We start from the raw sequence: 25,285 nt of genomic DNA, 5'->3' as shown, positions 1-25,285 counted from the left end.
GAGAATTTTGATGAAGACCCCCCCCCCCGGCCCCCTTAACTATTACTATTGCTGGTCAATTTTACCCCCGTACCCTTAAGAATTATAATAAGTTTGAATATTTTGGAATCAGCTCAGATAAGGGCCTCACTGAAAAGTTTGAATTAAAACAAATCCTTGATTATAGTAACTCTAAACTGGTATTATGCTTAACCCAATACCCATCATTACATCAGACAAATATGAAGATTGTATGGGATGGACAAAAAAGAGACTCGAAAAAACCAGCATCCTTTTCCTTGTAGATTACTTCCGCTCCAAAATTTAAAACAAGATGTCAAGTTCTGTTCATTGGCTGAATTGAAGACTTGTATTGATTCTGCTCAACTCAACTCTCTTCAAAAGGAAAGTAAAGATTCCATTCTGAAATTACTAGAAGGAGATATTAGGTCATCTGACATTGACAGCAAATGTCTGTCTTTGTGGAAGAATGGTAGGAAAAAACCACCAAGTGTACCATGGGAGACTTGCAAACTAAAAAACAAGGTAGGATATCCTGTACTGGCCATTACTGCTATATTGGTACATTAAATGTTTCTACTGTAAGTTCATTTTGTGCACTATCGAGTGTAGAGTGTATGATAAATTTAAAGACCAGTATTAAATGAAGATATTTGATGATAATCATTAATTGTTTGTCGGCTGCAGATTGCAGATCTGCACAATGAGAAATTGTCAATTGTTTTCATGTTCATCAAGTTATGTTATCATAATATTAGTTTCGAACGCATTATATATTAAGTGCTTGTTTGTTAGTTCATGCTTTTAAAATTTCATGATAAAACATTGAACTTTGCAGGGAAAAGTGTCAGAGAAAAAGAATAGCCCACCTCAGGAGGCAGCAGGCAGTTTTAAACGAACTGCAACACTAAAAGTGCCAAATGATGTAGGCAAAATAATATCTAACATACCAGTAAAACCACCGGCTATAACTGCCATCAAGGCAAAGCCCAAAGGAGCCAAATATTTTAAACAACCGTCACACCAACACCAACTTTCTGACCACAGTTTCCTATCACAAGGTAATACCTGGTTTATTCTTTTTATCAACTCCTAGAATTACAGAATACAGATTTATAGGTCAGATCCGTTCTTCTGGCTTACCTCGTCCCTATTTGCTAGTACAGTGGTTTAGAGACAATCCATGTTTAATATTTATCACAAAATCACACATTTATCTCTTCCCTATTTCATCCGCTCCACCTCTGTAACTGACATTTAGCTGTTTGTTGGAATCTTATGGCTATCAGATGAACAATTAAAACCCGTCCCCTGTTTCGGTGCTTCTGAAGTACAGAGTTGCCAAACCATCCACCCAATCGTGATAATTTCACAAACCCACTGATTAACAATAACATCCTTCAGCGGATACAGTGGTGACTGCAACAACTTCAACCTCACTTCCTTATGATGAGGTTTGTTTTTATCAGATTTTGCGAATATAAATTATTTTCTTACCAACAGAAGACTTAGTTTGCATGTTAAATTAGTCGACACTCAGCTCATCAGTTGGTAGATCAGTCTAACTTCACTCCGATTCCCACGTTACGCATTCCTTTTCGGTATAACATGGGCGCTATATTCAACAGAGTTTAACACGTGCAACCGATCTTATTACCACCTCTTACGAAACTTAATGAATTTCAATCTTACACAGGTTCCATGCAGTCGCTCCAATGATAGTTTAACAAATCCATAACAAGCATACTTTGGTTACATTGATATCTATTTTTTCAAATCCTCTAGTATCAACGATTTTTGTTGTTTTAAAGAATATGATAATAGCAAAAGCTTCACATTTATTCGCTGCACAAACGCCCACAAGATCCCTCTTGTTAAGGTGTTAGTGCATGCACGATATAATTATCTGCAGAACTGCTGATAACAGCGGTTTTATCAGTTCTATACGTAATTTTCTTTTTTTCTTCTTCTTTGTCAGTATGTAAGTATGTTCTTTCTTCAGGACTACGCTGAAAGCACTCTTCCATCCGAATTAGACGACTACCAAACTTGCTCGGAGTTTGACTTTAAAGACGACAACAGTAAGTTTATTGTGGATGATTGTTGTGTTTTCCTAATTTTTGTATTATCGTGTTCTTAATCTGAAGAAACGTTAACATACCACGTTCTAAACTATTGCATACTAGCTGAAAGTCCGTCTGACACGTTCACTGACGAGCATACAGAGACCACGAGCATTGAAGAGTCGGGGAAGCTTGAAAAATCTGAAAGTGAGCCTTAAGCCTATATGAATTCTCATGATACCCTGGCCCTCATGGCACCTACCTTATTCTCGGTGTTGGCCTTGAACTGGCATTTAAATGACTCTTTACAGCATTGAACATTTGATTATTAAATCACTTTAGCCGCTTGTCTTTATGGCTAACATGTTCATAGTATCAAATAGTAATTTGTAAAAAACCAAACCTTTTCAATATCATAAAATGTCACATAAATCTGAAGATTTTCATGATTAATATCCTAAATATCTGACCAGCAGTGGAGGGTTTCCATTGCATCCGAGAAAGTAGCCAACATTATAATTTATCTGAATCAATAAACCCTCTGAGAACGTTCAACTGCCACAAGTCAAATTTCAATCGAAGGTGACAATTGAACCATGACGGAAGTACACACACAATCACATATTAAGTAGACACACTTGAGAACACGTCTACTAAACACGTAGGCTGGGTCACTCAGCCGGTTATAAAGTTAGGATCATGCTCTACATCTTCCAACCTCACTTATCAATAACAAGTGCTTGACAAGACCGTATCAAGACAGAGAGTGCACATGATAGTAGATAGTTTTTAATTAGATTAAACTTGTTTACTAATGTTTACTTATCGAGTGGTGACGTATCATGAGACTTTTATATCTTAAAAGAATGTTCGTGATTCATGTCTCCGGCAAACCATGATGTTTTGATGTGAAGTGGCGTTCTGGCGACAGCAAGCGATCAATGGGCACTGCAGAAATCCAATACAGCTTATGCTTGTCAAGCCGTATATTGTTACTACAACATTACAACTGGAAATTTACTCTATTTAAAATCTAAAATGTCTATTATCAATATGCTATCAAGCCGTCTCAGTTTCGATTTTTTAGTGTGCAAACACTGTGCAGTATATAATGTTCGTTAAGTTTGTTTGCTTCGTGATAATCTCTGTGATTCTTCCATTTCAGGATCACTTCTTCTTTACAGCTGTTTGTGAATTCTTTGCTTGTCCGAAGAGGATTAGATTTTAAGCGGTGGTTTCTAAGATCAAACTGCCTTGCGGCTCCGTTTTAATCTATTGTAATGTACTTCAAACCAATTTAACTACAATGATCCATAGTTAAAGTTATGCATGTCTTCTTATGAAACTTTTCATTGTTATTTCATGCAAGCCAAAAATGTTCCATTTTTGATTACCTCTCATGCAGCTCATACTGAAGCCTTGTCCTCGATTCATTTTCTCTCCTGTGCTCATAGTTTCACGGTAATTGTATTTATAATGCGATTTCTCATCAAATTTATGATATCCTATTCGTCTCCCTAACTACCCTTCATGCTACCTCGTTTGGGCTATGAGTTTACTAGCATGCTCTCTGATCCCAACTTGGCTCGATTGCTCCGGACTGTTGTGTATTTCACATAATATTTCTTCATCGCTATCAACTTTCAACCTTCACTATTGAATAATGGTTTTACTTTAAAACGCTATATCGCACAAATTGAGCTCCTGCACAGGTGCCCGTTGCTAGGGCCGATGTTGCCATGTTTAATGCAGTTCATAGTTTCGTGTTACCGAAAGATACGATTGATCGCCCTTTCTTCACGATTTTAGTTTTAAGTAGTTTTGTTTGATTTAAAACACCTGTTGATGTTGAAGTACCGAGTTCACTACCGAATGAACGGATGATTTAATCTAATACATTATGATTGTTGAACTGAGTTCCCGCAATATTGACATCTTATCATGGATAAGATAATTATTCAATAATCAATTGGCATATGTTTTGGCACTTGACACAAGTATTATTTGTGAATTGAGATCAGATTAATTAAGTGATGTCACGTGTCAGAAAGGTCCGTTATTTTCTTATCATCAATGAAAGTAGCTCAGAACTTTTCAAAATTAATTACAGAATGGTACAATGTCCTCATGTTTTAAATCGTAATTTGAGCATAGCCTTGTTTTTTAACGGTTTTGTTGATCATTCTATTGAACTGTTTATCATTTATGTCGGAACAGCTTGACAAAATCACCGTAAAAATATGATTTCTCTCTTTATTCTAATGCAAGGAATTAATATGATAATATATATTAAATATATCAACTCTTAAATTCCATTGAATGGTGCAAATTTGTCACGTTAAATCTTCTCTCCTCCCTCCAAAACGCTTACCCGCAGTCATATCGCGCTCATTTACTCCTCTGTTTTAAACACAATACTTCGTATCGAGTCTGGGAAGGCAGTATTATTGCACGTAGCACGCTGCATAGCACAGAGTGACTTGATCCCCCACCACTCAGCGAGCTGCCCTCACTCGTCAGACTGTTTAACACCGCCACCTCCTCCTCAGCAAGCATCCACTTTCAAATATCTGTGATTGTGATACGTTTGTTAGAAGTCGCGCTTGACTTGTGTTCCTTTTTTTTGAGTGGTTTGTTTCGGTGTGATGGATTTCCGATCTTTCCAGCCCTATCAGACTTTTGCAGGGAGTGTATGGGCAAGGCTATTTCTCGGATAAGATTCGGTATAACTCGGTCTCTGTAGTTAGTACTCCTCAGCCGGGGCCAGGTAGAACTTATTTTTCTTTTTAATCTTTTGTTAAACTATTTACCATCACGTGCACTATAACTGTTATCTTTAATTTTTTATCAAAAACCACGATAGAAATTTCACAATCGATTTTGAGAGCTTTCATCAACCCACAACCATTGTCAAGGCAATTTTCATCAGTATTACTTTAGCTTCGTTCAACCACATTCGACTCGGCAGCAGGTCTTTTCTCATTCTTTGCAAATTGCAATACTGCATCTTTCATGACCACAACATTTTACATGAAAATCTAACTTGTGATCTCGGATCTTAGTACATATTAAAACACTGAGTATTATAATTATGCAGTCCTATGCACATATTTTACGATTATATTCTCCAGATAAGTAAAATATTAAAACTTTTGTTTCAAAACAAACCTCATTAGCGGTCTGAGCAAGGCTGATAATCACAGTTTAATGATGGTGAGGGGAATTTGAGGAATGAATGTCACCCCCAAAACTGCCGGAGCTCTATGCGATACGGAGGGTGAAGCTGCGGCACAGCATGCCCGGCTCCCTCTCCCTGACCTCCCGTCTACCTTACCTCCCACCACTGCCTCCTCTCCCCAGAGCAAGGCTGATGAGTAATGCTGCCTGCTGCAAGTGTGGCATTGTCACTGTGCGCCCTGAGTGCAACCTACATGGCAGTGAGCTGCGTGCGGTGGATGCCTGCAGTATTATTAGTTACCTTGAGAAGGAAGGTCTGCATCCTTCCTCTTCACATCCTCATGATGTTTATCCTGATGATGTTTATTTACTGATCCGTCTTTTAGCCTTTTGTATTTTCAGTTATTCTATTATCTTATGATGTAACCCAAGTTTTATATCTCATTTTAATTCCCAATAGAGGAGTTATAACTAATGATTAACTGCACCATTAACATTAATTAAGGAGTCTCTAAACTAATTTCCCTAACACGCTATTCTTCAGATGACGAGTTTGACGAGTTATCAGATATAGATGGAGACGACAGTGCTGTTGTCAGCCAGTGTAACTCGTCTCTCTCCTGGACTTCTCTAGACGCTAAACAGTCAGTTCTCTCTCTCATTCGACTATTTGTTTACCATTTTGCAGTGATTTAGTTTAAGATTCCTCTCTTCGTGTGTAATTTGAGGAGTTCATACCAAAATACATGCTCAAAATACAGCTTCAACTTTAGTTATACTCTATATCTAGTTTTAATAACTACTGAATAAGATCACAAAACAATTCGCAAAATGTGCCTGGTGATGATAAGTATGCACGTCATAAGACCGGACATTGTGTTCTTTTCTGAAGGAAATTTCAGGATGAAGCCAAGTTGTTTCCCCAGTAAATAAACTGTTTCATGTTCAACTGTAAGGATAACATAAGTTTATATTACCGACACCTTGACCCCCAGGGACGAAGTGAGCGAGAGTGTAACCACCACTGATAGCGGACTAGGGAGTGATGCTGACATCTCCACACACCTCCCTATCACTCAGTCCCACTTTAAACACTGTCCTCCTGTCCTATACTTCCCTGCAGAACATGAGAAAGGTAGGAGAACTCAGATATAAAACTTAGTTTTTAAGTTACACTGTTTACACTGGTTAGCCACTGTTTGACATACAGCCACCTTCTGGTGGCATACTGTGTCTCAACTGGCATGGAGTGCTGGATCGTGCTTGGTGGCACCGCTCACCACTCACCACTCACCGCTCACCAGTAACCATGGTAGCTGTATTTTGAGTTAAGAGGAGGGATGACGTAGTAATTTCCTAAACCCCTGGCTGTGGTTGACTTATGTGGCTCTGGGACAGGGACAAAAGGATTTCGCGATTATTTTGGCCAAAATTCACGATACCGCGATTTTTAACAGACTATGCATTAAACTATACATAAAATTTGTCGCAAATAATGGGAAAAATCGCGATTCCGTACATGCCGCGATTTCCTTTTGTCCCTGCTCTGCAGGGACAAAAGGATTTCGCGGTTATTTTGGCCAAAAATCGCGGCACCGCGACAAGCCAAACTAGGCTAATTCGCGGCTAATTCGCGGCGGGAATTTCGAAAATCGCGGCATATTCGCGGCAAAAAATCGAAAAATCGCGGCGAATTCGCGGCAAAAAATAATGTATTTACAGTGCTTAGTTAGAGTTCACATATTCTTTGGCTATTTTATTTGATCGGCTCATGTCCCATGAGGATGTGATCTCATCATATGATCTGATACAGGCTGATGGGTCATGGGGGTCCATAACAACAAGAGCTGCCATAACTTTTGACATGATCTCAAATGTTGCAATGTCATACGTACTGTATGACATATCTCGTTATCGATACTGTATAACTTTCAACAGACGACAGGAGACATCATCATGAACGACCATCTACACTTCACAACTATAGCAATGGAATACTACGAACTTTTCAACCCAATTCCCATATCCCTACCTAGTGTATCCCCATCTAGTATCCAACCTCTACCCCTTGAAGCTTACATCAACCTGGACGACATCCTTACCCCGGCCCCCTGCACGAACCTTCTAGAAGTTCTAACCACATCCCGAGGGAAGCCCATGATTGTTCCTTATGTGGTCTACGACGAGATTACATGCTCTACAAAATAGCTTCCCATTGTCAGCATAAAACGATGATTTGCCAAATTCAGCCACTCTCGTGGAAGCTGTTACATTGCCCTGTTTAGCCTGTTTCGAGCGTTTGCTAGACGAAGGTCCAGCCGGTTTGTCGGCAGGCCGTTTGACAAAGCGGTCCATTATAACAAGCGAATACAATACCAAGCGAATAACGATGACGAAATATCTGACAAGTGACGATTCAATAACAACACTGATTTAACATACTGTTCGATTTCTTAATCCATTGTATGTCTTCTGGTCAACTTTATGTCGTTTGGTCAAGTTTTTTATGTCTACTGGTCAACTTTATGTCGTCTGGTCAACTTTATGTCGTTTGGTCAAGTTTTATATGTCGTTTGGTCAACTTTATGTCGTCTGGTCAAGTTTTATATGTCTACTGGTCAACTTTATGTCGTCTGGTCAAGTTTTATATGTCTACTGGTCAACTTCCATATACGATCTCGGAAGGCAGACCTCCCCTTCGCAATACGAGCTCGGAAGCGGGTGCTCCGCCTTCAGAGGTACGTATCGAGAATGACTCGGACAGAAAATTTTCTAAGTCAAAATTTTTCAAAGTTTTTCTGGAAACTACTTTTGTAGCATGTTTCATGCTACCCTGATCATTATGAGCCGAAAATATTTTTTTCGGTTTTTAAAGGTCACACATACCCTTCGATACACGATTTTGGACTCGAGGGCTCCCCTTGTAATGCGATCTCGGAAGGCAGGCCTCCCCTTCGCAATACGCCAATACGAGCTCGGAAGCGGGAGCTCCGCCTTCAGAGGTACGTATCGAGAATGACTCGGACAGAAAATTTTCTAAGTCAACATTTTTCAAAGTTTTTCTGGAAACTACTTTTGTTCATGTTTCATGCTACCCTGATCATTTTGAGCCGAAAATATTTTTTCGGTTTTCAAAGTTCACACATACCCTTCGATACACGATTTTGGACTCGAGGGCTCCCCTTGTAATGCGATCTCGGAAGGCAGGCCTCCCCATCGCAATACGAGCTCGGAAGCGGGTGCTCCGCCTTCAGAGGTACGTATCGAGAATGACTCGGACAGAAAATTTTCTAAGTCAAAATTTTTCAAAGTTTTTCTGGAAACTACTTTTGTTCATGTTTCATGCTACCCTGATCATTATGAGCCGAAAATATTTTTTTCAATTTTTCAAAGGTCACACATACGCTTCGATACACGATTTTGGACTCGAGGGCTCCCCTTGTAATGCGATCTCGGAAGGCCTTCCCTTCGCAATACGAGCTCGGAAGCTCCGGAAGCTCGGAAGCTCCGCCTTAAGAGGTACGTATCGAAAATGTACCTACAATCGGAACTCACGGAAGGCTGTAAATGTGATTAGTTTCATATTATACTTAATACTTGTAGAAAACGTGACATTTGGCCCGCAGATTTTATGGAAAGTACGCAAACTTGGTCCTCAGATTTAAAGGAAAATACACAAATTTGGTCTTCAGATTTAAAGGAAAATGCGCGATTTTTCGCGGAGGACTGAAAAAATCGCGATTTGTCGCGGAGAATGGGAAATTTCGCCATCTGTCGCGAAAAACGTAAAAAATCGCGATTTGTCGCGGAAAATGTGAAATTTCGCGGTTTCGTACATGCCGCGATTTCCTTTTGTCCCTGCTGCTCTGGGAGGGTGGCTAACTTGTGCCGCTTGTATTGTTAACAAACGTTGTTGAATATGTGATTTAACTTATTCAATTGTCCTGCATACCATGTCAATTAGTTTACATTATAAAGGAAGGTTAGGTTTGGGTTAAACTTAATAACTTAACCTCTTGGGTGCAAAATCAGTGAGCAGAAGGTCATTGGGTAGAAAAATGTGAGCCATTAAGGGCAAGGCCTTATATTTAAAGTTGAGATTATAATAGTCATATAATATGTCCGGGTAAATACTGCAAATATAGTAATCGTTACTGTTATGTTTAACTTGTATTCAAATAAATTATGATCATCCTCAGTATCTAAGCTACCAAGAGCGCTACAAAAGCAGCTAAAATGGAAGATGAGTACAATAACACCTAATGTTGTAAAGAATGTCATCGCTCGAACTGGCTTTGTGCCCTCAACCAGTGAGTCTTAGTTAACTGGCTGATATTAGGCTTGTTAAGAAAACATCGTTACATATTTTGACTGTACACACTACACAGGCTAGAGATTTGACACAAAGCTTACAGATTTGACACTTACGATAACCGAGAAATAAAAACACGACTTCTGTCCAAAAATATAACTTCCTTCTCCTACTCATTATAGCCACGTGACTTTGTAAAGACTCGTGAGGTTGTTACAATAGACAGTTTAGACATACAAATTTGTTGAACCGAGGCTGAATTACAAAAAAGATATCCTAGAGCGACGGGAGTGGATTGGATATTGGGGTAAGCATATGAAGGCAGCAGCTTTTAGAAACATACATCCTCATCAAAAAGTCAACCATTATCCTGGAACTTTCGAGATTGGTCGAAAAGACAAACTCTGGAAAAACCTGAACAAAGCTCAGATAAAACACTCCAAGAAGGTAAACACATTCCTTCAATTTAATATTTCTCTCAGTATGAATTACTATTTGTTAGTCTTGCAAGTTGTTACCATGACAAAATATATTCAAATATTCACCCTTGACAAACTTCTAATTTACGGATCTCTCCATGTCTCGAAATCTCACACATTTCAAAAGATAAAAGTGTTAGAGTTCTACTTGCCGTTGCTAAGCAACCACCAAGTTATATGCAACAACTGTAGAGAGTAGCGAGGCCCGGCCTCTCGTAATGTACGCGTCATTAGGATATCAAATAACACAGCGAGCATTGCACTGTTACCTTACCTCAGTTTAACTGAGAGAAGATAGGTTATTTGATAGGAGTATCTGATGCTTAATATTCGTCTCTTATACTATACTTCACTCAACCAAATATTTCGTTAAACCTGCACTATAATAGTCACAGTAAACAGTTGGTAAATTAAATATTCTCTAATATTTCCATGGCAAATTCGGTTTTATAAAACCTAATTATCAGATAAAAGTTCTAACCATGTAATAGTAAACTGTAAAACACCTCGTTAATATCTAGTTGACAAAACGATTTGAGAATTAGAAGTTGTGTCCTAGCTAACCTAGTAATCACGTTTACTCAGGAGTATGACTTTATCCCTCTCACCTTCTGTTTGCCGAGTGAGTGGAAGACTTTTAAACGATACTGGGACGAGAGTGGACACAAACAAAAGTGGATTATTAAACCGGTACATTTCACTATTTTAACCCATAAAACCGGTACAGTTCACTATTTTAACCCTTAAAACCGGTACATTTGAACACTATTTTAACCCTTAAAGCCGGTACATTTCATTATTTTAACCCTTAAAACTTCTATAGCAGTTTGTCTTATAGCCACGCAATATTGTCGATGGATCTAGAACATTGCATCAGCTAACGATATAATAGCTGAAATACAAGAGCTGAAATACAAGAGCTGACAGCTACTGTATTTGATTCACATTTTGTCATATTTTATCACTACACACTCCCCGACTCTAACAGACCTTGTTTTCAGCCTGCATCTGCACGTGGTATTGGTATCAAAGTCATCCACAAACTGAACCAGATACCAAGGAAACGAAACATAATAATCCAGAGATATCTGGCCAGTCCGTATCTTATAAACGGCAGAAAGTTCGACCTGAGGATATACGTGTACGTGTCATCCTACGACCCGCTGTGTATTTACATGTACGATAACGGACTTGTTAGATTCGCCAGTTCCAAGTAAGTTCAGGGCTCGGTTGAGGTGCAGTTCCGTCGACATCTGCAGAACTACTTTTAGTGTTTCTCAGCTCTCGTCGTCACGTACACTCCGCATACATTTCTATTGTTTCTGAGATAAGATTGAAGATAAGAAAGAACCAATAGTTGGCTTATAAAATGGGCAGTTTGGTTACTGACGATTGACGGCCACAAATCAATGCATCACATCATCATTATTTTGGAGGATGTTAATAGACAGATTTGTTACAGAGATTGTATATTTGAACATCCAAAGATGCGGATTTTGATTAGTTCCACGACGAATGTAGATCTGAGCATTGGGTCATTAACAAATAGTAATTGGAAACCACTCTCACTAATTTGGCAGTATCGAGATAGCCCGACCACTGGTCCGCGGACCACTGTCTGCGGACCACTGTCTGCGGACCACTGTCTACCAGATCATATTACTGTATAATAACAGTATCCCCTGAATCAAGCAACAGGTGTTTGTGAATAGTTGATTGGTTACCAGATCATATGAATGGTATGTATGGTATCTTGGATGCAATTAGTTACGACTAGCATAATTAATTGTAGCGTAGTAAATTACTGGATCAAACTATTGATTACGATTCAAATGTGGTCTCTCGGAAATAATTAGTTACGAATAATATTGATTGCTCAATGAAATAAATGATTACGATTAAAATGTGGTATATAAGTCGTTCGTTTTTGGTGAAGTATTATCAGTTGCCATCATCAACAACAACAACTATTCCAATTCCTGACATGGTACTCTTCTGTCTAATGGACGAAATTAATGGACCCACCGCCTCCCTAGAGAATGCTCGAGACTTCCTATTCCAGAAAAACCTCCTAAAGAGCTCTATCTATCGTGTCTTGAGGAGTTGGTGGAATGGAGTCCGGGAGTTGATGCTCAGGACAAAGCTTTGTTATCTTTTTTGTAGTAGAATGTAGGATCCCATCGAGGACTGAAGATTCTCGGTGGACATTCATAACAACGCAGTTGTTACATTTGGAGCGGACACGAGGAGCATGAGCAGAGGAGTTAGCAAGACCTCCGGCATCAGAAGATGCTACAGGGTCATGTGAACCCTGCTTGATTCAGGGGATACTGTTATTATACAGTAATATGATCTGGTAGACAGTGGTCCGCGGACAGTGGTCCGCAGACAGTGGTCCGCGGACCAGTGGTCGGGCTATCTCGATACTGCCACTAATTTTGACCGAAATGAGCTGCAGCATTGCGCAGTTATACTTCCCTTATTAAGTTACATAAATAGTGATATACTATGGCATTACATTCATGCTATCTCATATTGTAATATATACCATTACGAAATTAAATCATCAATGCATCTATCAGGGCAGAAGTGTAGAATATATACAGGATAATATACCTCCTTTTTGTTGATTCGTGTGTCATCACTTTGGGTGTAACCTATTTGTAAGCCACAACATTTGTGGAATTTGTTACATTAACATTTCAGATACTCACATTCGAGCAAGTCACTGTCTAACCGGTATGTTCATCTCACCAACTACAGTGTCAACAAGTTCAACGATGCTTACATCAAAAATGAGGATGAGACCGGAACTGAAAGTCACAAGTGGTAAGAAACCTTTGTGTGTTTTTCATAGTCATTGTCTCAACGGGGATGAAGTAATGTTCAAATTTAGATATTTAGTGGTTTTAAAATGGTTTTTCTTTGGAATGCTTTTCAATGTCTGAACTGTTTTTAAAACCTGCTATTGATTGACGTGACAGGGGTCTGAATATGTAGTTCAAAAGTATTCACGCCAGCATATTTTGTTCATTATCTATTAAGTAAGTGGCAGTATTTGGTCACAATGTCAGATGCAATCACCGTTTTTCATTCATTACATTTTCATTTTTGTGACAGCTTGTCTGATGAACACAAATGAATTGAAAATTCCACCTGACGAAAGGGCAGCAGCTCGATCATGTACCTTTAATGCTCCTTGTCAGATATCAAGATGTAGCAGTCACTGTTAATTTAAATATCGAGAAACTGAACCTCCATTTTATTTTTACTCATCAAATATTCCTATTTCCAGGGGTTTGAAAGCTCTGTGGAAATATTTACAAGTGGCGGGACAGGATGTCGAAGGGATAAAAGCTAAAATAAAGAACATTGTTGTTAAAACGATCATAGCCTCAGTTCCCACTGTAACGAGTCTATCCAAGAGTCATTGCAAATACCGACATACATGTCATGAACTGTTCGGATTTGACATATTTCTTGATCAGCATCTGAAACCCTGGATCATAGAGGTGAGTAAAAACTGTTTTGCAAAATGTAAAGAATAATGTAAAGAATTTGTCCCAAATGTATGTACGATCCAAATGTATGTACGTTCCAAATGTATGTACGTTCCAAATGTATGTACGTTCCAAATGTATGTACGTTCCAAATGTATACACTATACATACATAGAAACGTACATCTACGTTTCTATGTGCTGTCTTTTTGTTGTACTTTTATTAGACTGCGCTAGTTACACTAACACTGTCACATGTAGTGTGTCATTAAGATAAACGTGTGCAGTTTCATAATTAAACACAATTGGCATAATGTCGCACATTAGTTTCAATTGATACTTCATTTTATGTTGCTAAAACGTCGGTTCATCGTTGATAACAGCAGAAATATTCCGAGTATGTAGCTGTAATCGGCTGGAAATTGTAAGATGAGAGAAGCCCGGTCTTTCTTTCGCTAGAAAGTTCATTCCTATTCTTAAGCTTCCAAAACTAATCTCTGTTGGCAATGAAGATGCATGATGCATATCACACGGTAACTTGAAGTGCAATGATTAGATACGATGAAGGACATTTGTATAATTTCATAACATGGAATTCATAGATCGTTCTCGATGAAGAAATTTTTATTTCATTACTTAGAATTCGACGGACGGATACAGATGTTACAATTGCTCGATAAATCTAGAATTCGCCTGCTACTGCTAGTGATTCAGAATATGTAAAAATTGCATCCTAATGCATTATATCAAGGATTAAATACTATGAGGCAGTCAAACTTCGATCAATTTAATTTCGTATATGTTTGTTTGTTAGTTTGTTTGTTTATAGAACCCGTCCCCAATCTCGTATCGGAAAATGACTAAATTTCGTATATAATACATGACTATTTTTTAAATGAAAGAAATATAAATCTGGCACCTGCAAACTTATCATTTTGACCCGGTGCTGACCCCTAACTCTAACTCTAACTCTAACTCTAACTCTAACTCTAACTCTAACTCTAACTCTAACTCTAACTCTAACTCTAACTCTAACTCTAAAGTCTGACTCTAATTCTAACTCTAAAGTCTAACTCTAACTCTAACTCTTACTTTATCTCTAACTCCAACTCTAACTCTAACCCCTAACCTTTAACTCTAACTCTAACTCTAACTCTAACCTTTACACTCTACAGGTAAACATATCCCCAAGTCTCCACACCAGTGCCCCGCTTGACAAGCACATAAAATACGGCCTGGTAAAGGACCTGTTCAACACGGCAGGGTTCCTGGTACCCCAGACCCCCACCAGGACCCGGTCTACAGCACCCTCCAGTAGAGGTCCTCACTCCGGGACCAGCACTCCCGCTGGGGGTAATGTCATTGTTGGGGGGAGGCAGGAGGGTTGTAACGGTGAGAACAATGACAATGTCACTGATAAACAACTCTACTTTAATCCCGGTAAGGAATATGTTTATAATGTTGTTAATCAGAATTCCTGATAGAAATGTAGAGTATAATAGAAAACTGTTAGGATGTCATGCATTCCATTTGCAAGACCTCATACGTTTCTACTGACGTAGTTTTAAATCACTTAAACTGTAATATTCTAAGGAATCCAGCTATCAAGTGACGAGAAAGCTAAGCATGCATACTTTGCTCAGAAGTACCCAACAGATGGCTCAGTCTCGGAGAAGATACTTGATACTCTCACTCCTGATGATATCAGAGTGCTTATGAAGTTTGAGGACGAGGTATGGAATTAACATTTAGTAATAAACATTGTTTTATCTTATAACTAAGTAATGGCCACAATTATTCGCCGTGTTACTTTCTTCTCGTTTTACGAACAATACCTGTTAATATTTATTGCAATACATTTTCTGCGCCCTAAACAATGGAATTCATATTGATATTGCTGCATGTTCTAAAAACTTGCTCTCTGCTTGCTATTCAATAGATTACAGATATCTGTTTTCCAGACCACTCTGTTGCAGCACAGCTTTCCAAAGCTAAATCAACACTGATCAAAACAATTTGATATGTTAACATGTTTAAATAAACGTTTTAATTTAAAACAATTGAAGAGTAAACGACCAATCACAGCAGTCCTGCTCTGGTGCAGCGCATTCTGATTGAATTCAAGTACGAAAAGCACGATATTCACACATAAACAATAAGGAGCTGTTCGCGACTCCTTATCTTCATCTCCATGAATATTTCTGTTTTTCCTCAGATTTCAAGAAGAGGAGAGTTGGAGTTAATATTCCCCACCGAGTCCGGGGGTAAATATTTGAAATACTTCGTGTTGCCCAAATTCTACGATCTGCTCGTGTTACAGTGGATTAAGAAATACGCTAAGGATCCACATCGTGGTGTTGCCAGACTTCAGAAATTAGCTGAGTCGCAGGTTTGCTCTTTTGACGTCATTAATTCAGTTAATAATGATCATCAAAGTATATTGTATATACACACAAGCGTCAAAATATTGAGCCTATAAAACTCACAGCTGATCTGTTAATATATCCTGGTAAAAACTCATTTACACGGAATGTAACACACAGGTACAATTTACTCGCACTCCGACAAACGCTGAAAACATTTGGTGCAAGCAAAACCTCAGAAACCTGAAACGATACGATAAGATCAGGTTTGTTATGTTTACAAATTCCGTCCTTATGCATAACATTTATACTGAATAAATGGAAGATTTAAAACTAACGCCAATATAGCAATTTGCTTTAAAAGTAGTCGAATCAGTTCTTTGATGAATATAAATCAGCCGAATAAATGAATTTGTAAAACCATTGTATCAATAATTTGTACATAGCTGTTATATTACTCGTTTTTACTGTAACTAAAATTATACATTTAGGTGGAAATAAATAGCACGTGTCAATTTATATACAGCCTGTAAGCATTCAATGTAATCTTAGCATATCTCTTCTGCGTGTCAACTGTTACATGCCAATCACTATTACATTGTACAACTATATTAACAGCCTGAAATTACTTTTAAGGTAGTTTTATAGTTTTAAGATCAATGTTTATTCGTGCGTAATAGATGTGGATTCTGGTGGGGAGGTGAGGTATATTTGTTGACCTGAAAGTTGACACGTGATCAATCCATACAATTATGCCATATATGGGATTATTGGGAGGTGATGCATGTTTTGATGACGTCACAATGTCACATGTTGTATATATGGCATAATTGCATGGATTGATCACGTGTCAAGTTTCAGGTCAACAAATATACCTCACCTCCCAACCAGAATCCACATCCACAGTTTGTAATACTGATGGTAAAAGTAGTTTCCTTAATTTGGTAATCGACTTAAACACTGTAGAAGACTTAAGAAGACCCCCCCCCCCCCCTTAAGATGAATTGACATAATATTATACTTGCTCCTCTGCCCACCATTTTGTAACAATCTTAAATAGATTACCACATCAAATATTTCATTATTGTTATTATATGTATCCATGGTAACGCATGTGTATGTTGGGTATGTTATTACATATACCTATTAGCAGAGGCACATATTAGGTGCGGTAAAAATATCGAAATTATGCGGTACCGCACCCGACTATAAAGGTAAAATGTGCGGTAAGGTGCGGTAAATTGTTACCAATTATGCGGCAAATGTGCGACGATTTTTTCGAAATTTGTGCGGGAATTGTGCGGTTTTATTTGCATTTTCTGAAGGACTTTGGAAATTCTAAACGTATAACCGCCGCTCTTATCAAAAATAGGTCTGTTTATGTGTTACTGAGGGTGTAGGTCTTTACTAAGACCATGATTGAACCTTATTGAGATTCAGTTATCTGAGAACAGTGACTTGATCTGGTAGAGATCAGGAGACAGTTATTTGAAGACGCCTCTTGATAGAGTCGATCAGATCCCATGCGTGATCGCGAATATGTGACACGCTTGTTGGCATTGATCGTCAGTACTTGTAAACCGTTTGATCCAAGATCCATTAAGCCCACCATAAAGCCAACGCTACAACGAATAGAGCTCATTACCAGATAAAAAGGGCTGCAGGTATGATCGAAGTACGGTAACGACGAGGGTTCCATAACGGCCTGGGTCACGGTCCCGAAAGGGCCTGGGTCACGGTCCCGAAAGGGCCTGGGTAACGGTCCCGAAAGGGCCTGGGTAACGGTCCCGAAAGGGCCTGGGTCACGTGGTAACTGGGTCACGTGGCCTAGGTATGAGTTCCAAAAGGGCCTGGGTCACGGTCTCGAAAGGGCCTGGGTCAGGGTCCCGAAAGGGCCTGGGTCACGGTCCCGAAAGGGCCTGGGTCACGTGGTAACTGGGTCACGTGGCCTAGGTATGAGTTCCAAAAGGGCCTGGGTCACGGTCCCGAAAGGGCCTGAGTCACGGTCCTAAAAGGGCCTGAGTCACGGTCCTAAAAGGGCCCGACTTTTAACATATTTTGGTTTTTACACTCGAAAATCTTAACGCGAAAATTTCAAAATTATGCGAAATTACGCGGAAAATTCTAGATTATGCGGAAATATGCAGAAAATTACAAAATTTGCGGAAGTGTGCGGAAAACAATAAATTATGCGGAAATGTGCGGAAAACGGTAAATTGTGCGATCCCGCACCCATCGCACCTAATATGTGCCTCTGCCTATTAGATTATTGGAGCACGTACACCTTACAATCTAGATGTCAACTTGCCGCTCATTACAAGCCTTCATAGTTCATTTCTTTTTCTCGTGCGTCAAATCTTCGTCGTGAGAACAAATATCACGGGCCGGCCCTCTCCTGTAGCTTTCTGAGCTACTTGGCATTTAAAAAATTCCGCTGCCCGTGAACCAGAGCTCCATCTTCAATTACTCCACCTTGAGAAGCAATAAAACAGCTGATCTGGCGCATGAAGAATGTTAAGCATGTCGTCATGTACAATGCGTGTCTGAGAATCTTCAGCTGGCCAAGTGATTTGCATCATCTAGGATGGTGTGGTAAAATGGTGTTTCGTTGTCATTTCATTGGCTTTGAGTAGATAAAAACAATCAATAATGTACTCTGGATGGAACACAAGTTGGCATGTTTAGCGTGCTGAGTTAACCGCGTGGTGACGAGAAAATAAATACACCGAACATGGTGGTCGTTTTTATTTATTAATAAGAAACTTCGATCATTGCAAAATGAGAATGCTCATTGGTATTTAATAGCTCTTGGTATAACTTCACAATCCTCAATTAATCAGAGATACCAGTTTAAGTTCATGTTATTCATGTTATTCATTCAATATTTTCTTGAGTGGTTTGTTCTTATGTTTGCATGAAACAACTGACCGTACATTGCATCTCAAGTGCATCTTATCTTGCATACAATTCATGTGATGTTCGCATGTTCAACATAAAGATAAGCAGACCGTTTAGTTTAAACGAAGTCAATAGTGAACCAAATTGAACCCTTCATATTACGTTGTAGTAAAAGGACTGCACCTAAAATCGAAATATTTTTGCAAAAATAAGGCACGATGCTAATTTTGTCCTCTCTATCACTAGATAACAATTTTGTTGCTGGTTCTAGACAGGGTTCACTTCTGGCTCAATGTTTCATCGCGGGTTTACTACTAGATATGTCTGCATATGTTCTGTGTATAAAATAATCCCATCAACGAGGCTGTTGTGAAAAGCAAATGTTCCCAAAGCATGATACTTTCCCATCTTGAATCTGGAGTTTTATCAGGGAACCCACAAGTCGAGTGTTTGTACCACGGGTCCCAATGCCCACTCCATCGTCTCCAGTACAGAGCAGCCAGTCTGGTGCTAGCACCCCCAACAAACCAGAACTTGTATCTACCACTCTCATCACTGCAACAAATCCTTACAATTCCCCCGCTGTGCGCTACAAGAGCAGACCGTCTCACTCTGCGCCTTCTTCTGGTGGCACGCAGCGCAGTACCCCGGGGCGATCTGTAGCGCAATCTGTAGCGCTGAGAACCGCCGCGGTTCAGCGTAGCTCGGTGCCTTATTACGTGCAACGTAGCACAACCGTACAACGTAGCTCGGTACCGTCAGTGGCAGCTCGGAACTACGCCAAGAGGACGCCTCATGCGTGCAGTGTGGTGACAAACAGCGAGTCACCCGCACCCGACACCATCACCCACTTTCCCAGCGTGGACTGGCAGTCTAACTACCATCGAGCACAGCAGAGTCTAAACAAACTGAAACTAGTCAGATTCCAGAACTGGGAAACGTCCAGTCGGACACGGCAGGACAGTGGCTGTATAGTGACTCAATGGATACCAAGTGTGTCAGATAGCAATGCTTGAGATATGCTGGATACTTCTTAGGGTTAAATATTTGCTAGTCTTGAATTGAACATTATTACATATATATATATATGTAATAGTACATTTATGAGCTTAACCTAACATTTCACTTAATAATGAACGGATTATTGGAAGTTTCATTTTGATAAATAGCATGAAAAATCGTTTCACTTGTATTTAAAAACGCATCCCCAACCTCCCCTAGCATCGAATATCTATTCCTGAAATTGTTTCTTTTCTAACTGCTCACTGCTCGCGTTTGGTCGAGCTTCAAGATTAATGACCCCCAGCCAGTCTCACTTTCACATCACATCATTTAGCGATGAGAAAGAAAAGATAATGATAATCTATTTTAAGCACATGGCGCATGTATTTGCTAATGATAATCTGAAGTGTAGTGATTAGTGGGAGCATGATGAAGTGCACTAAAAACTATGCCGCTGCTTGACGGATGCATGTTTCGTATCGGACATCGCTTCACGAGTTCTTCACCTGACGAACATCCCTCCATCTTATTGGATTAGTACACTGTCGTACAGGCTCTCGTTGAAATGTACTTGTATCGCGGAGTACCGGAGTGCTCCGTGCACTATATCGCATGCATGTGCAGCTTTCGGTGGCCTGTAACTTTCCAAGGGTAGTGATTATTTTTGTGGAAGTGTGCGGGGAGGCGGTTAAGGTGGAATAGTTGCAGAAACTTGTATTGCTGTGTGGTTGGTTAGGTTAAATTAGGTTAAAACCTAATTTTGGACTGCGGTTATCGTAGTGGAATGCGGTAATTTTTGTGGTTTTTGTCATTACATAAATTTCGATAAGATCATTAGTGAACATTAGTCTTCTCATAGATAATCATTAGATAAATTGTCTACGATTTATCTTGTGCCCTGAGTTGAGCGGTGACTGAGGAAATACTTTTAGTCGTGTATGTTTATCAGTATAAATATAATACGTCTAATTGATCGATAAACGGTTACACATTCCTCGTGATCCGACTTTTAAGAGCTTTTAATGGTGAAAAAATAGATAAAACTCGTTACATTATGTCAATTTCCATTAACTAATGGCAGAAATTACCGCATAAGATCGTCTGCAGTATCTGTGAAATTAACCGTCATAAATCCATCAGTTACCCTTTGTTCTAACCAATGATCTCCTGATCACGATCATTAGCAGCTAGCTGTGTCCTTTAACCAGGATAATGATTTCGTATGGTGTGAGCGATGGCTAATGTGCCACTAACTCAAAAAGGCAGGGCAATATGTCATCGGTGTCGAAGTTCTGGGCTTAGCTCTCCATGAAATACACACGCTGACATAGGCTGGACTAAACGAATTAAAAAAATGTTTTACAATTCGTATTTTTTAAGATTAAACTATCCTTATAAGGAAATAGGTGCAATGACTATGCCTCAAATTCTCATAATAAGATCGCTGAAGTATACATTTTTTGCTAATTGCAGTGGGGCAACATTGAAGATGGTCACCCCCTCTCCCTCCTACAATTCGTTGTGAATTTTTACTGTTTGCGTTTGCCTATTTTATGGTGCCCCTAAGTCCTTGTGGCCCTGGCAACGTTCTTGCGCCTCTTCTTCGCATCGACTAAAACTGAAAAGGGTGGGATATTGGTGGTTTCGCTGCTAAATGGGACGGTTGTCCATGAAGACGGCCTAAATTTCAGCAATATTGCGCCCTCTGCCTTCCAGGGTCTGTGGTACCGTTTGCTATAATACACCACTGGTACAAAATGCAGTACTGGGTCCTAGTACCAGACCCAGTACTAGTACTAGGACCAAGTTTTTTTAAAGGGAATTTTTAAGTCTAAAAATAACGCACGTTTACCAATATATATTTTGTATGAAGTTGTGTTTTCTGTAGCAATAGTACTTACGTAATAAAGCGATTAGTTTCCTATGCGGTTTACACAGATTAACTTACTGAGCGTCAGTTACATTGAGTACATTATTTGGATAAATTTTCATCACTGACTTCACGTCTCACAACAACTTGTATACAAAGGACGAATGAGACTGAGAGTATAATTATAAAACCGACGTTTCGGCACCTATTGGTCTTTGACACGGTTAGACCTTGAGAAACCTTATCATAAGGCCATAGGCCATGAAACGTCGGTTTCATGGGTATACTCTTTGTTTAATTTGGACTTTGTATACAAGTTGCTGAGAGATTCAGTGATGAAAATTGTATAAAATAACAGATGAACTTAAATAGAATCAAAGCATATCCGTATTCGGTGTCCATGGGATATCGATTATAGTTTTTCCGCTGAGTTTGACTCTAAAATTTCGATGAAATGAGCACGTCCTGGAGCACAGGACAAGATCAAAGCATAAATGAAAGGAGTCCGACAAAATGAGCCTAGAAATACGCTTCAAACATATGACATATCGGGTATATGCAAAGCATATTATGCTTTGGTTCGCCAGCCTCCGAATAATTGCCAGTCTCTGTCACTACTGTTCTGGTAGATTTTTTTACGTGTGCGGCGAAAACATATAATAGTTTCAAGTATCCTCCGAAGCAACTAGTGTAACATGCCACGAGCGCGCGGCGCGGCAATATCTCGCACGCGTGCATGGTCCGTCACAATAATTGTACAAGCCGCGGTCACTTAATTTCACACCTCCCTGCATTTTCAACTCATTATCAAATTCCAGTGTCCACCATCTTATTTTATTATGGACCAATCACACAAGAAAACTCGAGTACAAGAAAACGCTGCTCAGATAACGCCATATAAAGGGGGTCGTTCACATATTACTGATTACGTAATCAATATTTTGGAAATTCTTGGTTTTACACCGATCATATTTTCACAATGAGAAATGACATATTGTAGACATCTGGAAACTCGAATATTTCGCAATTTTCCCTAATTCTCCCTTCTTAAATTGGCACTGACTGGTTTGACGACTTAAATTGATTTAAATTTATTTATTAAGATATAAGGTGAGTTTTTAAACTTGAGTAATGATTAATAAAGGTGAAGTTATGAAACTTGAGTTAAAAATAAATAAGTGGAGAACACTTTATATTACACTTGCAGTTGCGTAGGAGTTCTATTACTTTTATAAGCATGTACATTTTAGTAATTTTTTGATTTTAGTTTTAATGTAAAAGCAGGGAAAGTTCATTTTATAATTTGTGTTCATTAGATATTGCATTCGTGATTCGATATCCTATCAAAAATCGAGAATGTAAGCGTTAAGCAAGCTGTCAGAATCTAGATATAAATTCTGGTTAAATGTTACAATTCATAATTTTGAAGATCATCCCTCTTTTCCTAGATTTGCATGATGCAGTATAATAATGGTCCACTGAACACACAATTAACGCATGAACACTTAACTGAGGGTTGATATACGGTTAACACACGGTCGACGCACACAGAATCAAACGACACTAAACGGGTACTTAAAGTGCGCTTACGTTGTGCTGGGTGACTTTTTGATGTGTGTCAATCGTGTGTTAAGTGTCCGTCGACAGATGGCTAAATTACCAGACCGGTATCAAAGTCATCCAGAGTAGCTATCAGATCATCATATATTTTGTGTTGATAATAAGGGCAGTATAAGGATTAAGGAAAGGCGACACGGCGTGTGCCAGCATGGAGTAGTCTGAGTTTCTTTGAAACTCAAACCCCATATAAAACATATGCAAAATCTCACATCATAAAACCTTTATAAAACTGACTTATGGTTACATATTATGTTTATGATTGCTATTCTATATTTTGAAACTGCAAGTTAATGAACGCCTTTATGTCTTTAAAACCACCTTTACAGGAGTGACTTAAAGCTCATGCGGTCCACATCACCCTCTCTGGTTATCACATTAATAAATAATAATACATTTCCACATCACGTTTACACGTTACCCCACCACCACCTGTACCTTTACATATCCACTCATTTTACCCCGGTACTCAGAGGCAGGCAAAGCATTATCATGTTATCCTCTCTTAAAAAACAACAACTAAAGACCACCTTTACTATTTACTAGGGCCAGCATTTATGTCAAAAAAATTCGAGGGAACATAGAAACTAGAAAGATATCGTTGGATACACAATTATCCCCTGTTTGGTTTTTGAACAATAAGATTATACTACTCACTTTAATCACGTAGACAACACGTGATTCATCCAGTCAGCAAGTGTATGCTCTTTAGCTGTAGACTGTAGTGCAGTTTATATTCTTGATCACAAGATTCCTATCGAACTGAAGCTATAAAATAGCAAATGGATTATAGTATATAATTGTTGGAATATAGAGCAAAGGGTAACTTCTTAGATTTAGGGGGACTCTTTAAAGAGATGTTTCTGACATATATTACATTCAAAAAAATAGATTCGACTGATTCTTAGCTCACTCTGTTGAAATCAGTGGGGACTCCTGGATTAAAAAAAGTTGTAAAATATAATAGCAATAAAACTGCTGAATTTAGTAACTATTTTATAGATTCTAAACTAGTTATATAACGGTTTATTTATAAGTGATAAGAAGACTCACAGAAGCTCGTTGAACAGAAGCTGTCCACCTTCTCGGAAGGTAAGATTTTAACCACAATATTAAGCGATTACAAAAATAATAAAATCGGTCAGTTTGTTTTAGTTTATTATTTACCTCTAAATCTTCTTCACTTGCACAACTATTTACCTAACATTAACCAGCTTCTCTCCCTCACAGAGTAGCACCAGCAATCTACTACTAACACCTTCACTAGAAGTGTTTCTCCATCCCAAGAAAGGAGTTAGTCCTATCACTTACAAGCCTCCACTACCCCTTCCCGCAACACGGCGAACTGTCCAATCTGTTGTTCTGGCACGGAGTCAGCCCGGCCTTGCACAGGTCACCAGATCCAGTGCGGGTACCAGCTCCCGCAGTCAGACAACCCGCACCACCGTCACCCGACCCCAACTGGACTCCGTTCCTAAGAATCAGCGCAGGAAACCAGTAGACTCGACAACTGTCGCTAGATGACAATATTTTTAGAGCTTATAGTCCAGTTATGTTGTCTGGTGCGCTTCTGCTTTATATGGTATTTGGAGATATTAAGCTAGAGTATATAAAATTAGTTAGCTGGTTGAGTTTTAGCAAGAGGGGAGAGAATCGCTGCTCATGTTTACCATCACTTTGTGTGCTGTCCAACCGTGCCAGGTTACAGACACGCCACCCTCCTCTTGTATATAAATTTCCATCTTAATGATTTATGGTTTGTATACCTTTTTACTTTACTCAACGACTGCACAAAATTACGCCATTTACGGCAAGGGCGATTTTTAATAGTTCTTAAGTCCCTACTTATCGTTGATAGTTTGACTTTGCAAATTGCAATCCTAAATGGGTCTAAAGTCTTCAGCTTGGCTCTTAGACTTTAGGTTGACTGAAATAGTGTGTGTGTGATTCTAGATTGTATTTTTCATATATTTGTTGAGCATTTTAGTTACGATTTACAATTAAA

At 39.1% G+C, this 25,285-nt stretch overlaps 1 protein-coding gene across 10 annotated transcripts; it reads left to right on the top strand.

Moving 5' to 3' along the window:
* The first annotated feature begins 210 nt into the window (after nucleotides 1–210).
* On the top strand, nucleotides 211–25,285 carry LOC134825893 (tubulin monoglutamylase TTLL4-like). Of its 10 annotated transcripts, XM_063838083.1 has the most exons (19): nucleotides 211–525; nucleotides 839–1,061; nucleotides 1,405–1,454; nucleotides 2,003–2,081; nucleotides 2,187–2,270; nucleotides 5,785–5,884; nucleotides 6,236–6,375; nucleotides 9,440–9,550; nucleotides 9,833–9,999; nucleotides 10,617–10,721; nucleotides 11,033–11,244; nucleotides 12,738–12,860; nucleotides 13,327–13,543; nucleotides 14,706–14,970; nucleotides 15,124–15,263; nucleotides 15,746–15,919; nucleotides 16,074–16,159; nucleotides 24,318–24,372; nucleotides 24,511–25,285. In XM_063838083.1, exons 1-19 carry the CDS (start codon nucleotides 238–240, stop codon nucleotides 24,802–24,804), a joined length of 2,913 nt encoding a protein of 970 aa, XP_063694153.1. In that variant the 5' UTR covers nucleotides 211–237; the 3' UTR covers nucleotides 24,805–25,285. The 10 variants fall into 10 exon arrangements, with proteins under 10 accessions (XP_063694153.1, XP_063694155.1, XP_063694154.1 ...); XM_063838085.1 differs by lacking the exon at nucleotides 2,187–2,270; XM_063838084.1 differs by lacking the exon at nucleotides 2,187–2,270 and having other exon boundaries at nucleotides 9,824–9,999.

Source organism: Bolinopsis microptera, chromosome 1 (genome assembly GCF_026151205.1).
Source record: "Bolinopsis microptera isolate Bmic1 chromosome 1, MBARI_Bmic_1.0, whole genome shotgun sequence".
NCBI classification, from domain to species: Eukaryota; Metazoa; Ctenophora; class Tentaculata; order Lobata; family Bolinopsidae; genus Bolinopsis; species Bolinopsis microptera.
This window is presented reverse-complemented; position numbering and strand designations above follow the sequence as displayed.

Excerpts from the sequence above, each read along its gene's own strand:
- LOC134825893 (XM_063838079.1), top strand. The coding sequence starts at position 238 with ATGGACAAAAAAGAGACTCGAAAAAACCAGCATCCTTTTCCTTGTAGA. Across the intron at positions 11,245-12,737 it reads GTTAGATTCGCCAGTTCCAA|ATACTCACATTCGAGCAAGT; the intron begins GTAAGTTCAGGG and ends TTAACATTTCAG. Across the intron at positions 15,920-16,073 it reads AGAAATTAGCTGAGTCGCAG|GTACAATTTACTCGCACTCC; the intron begins GTTTGCTCTTTT and ends TGTAACACACAG.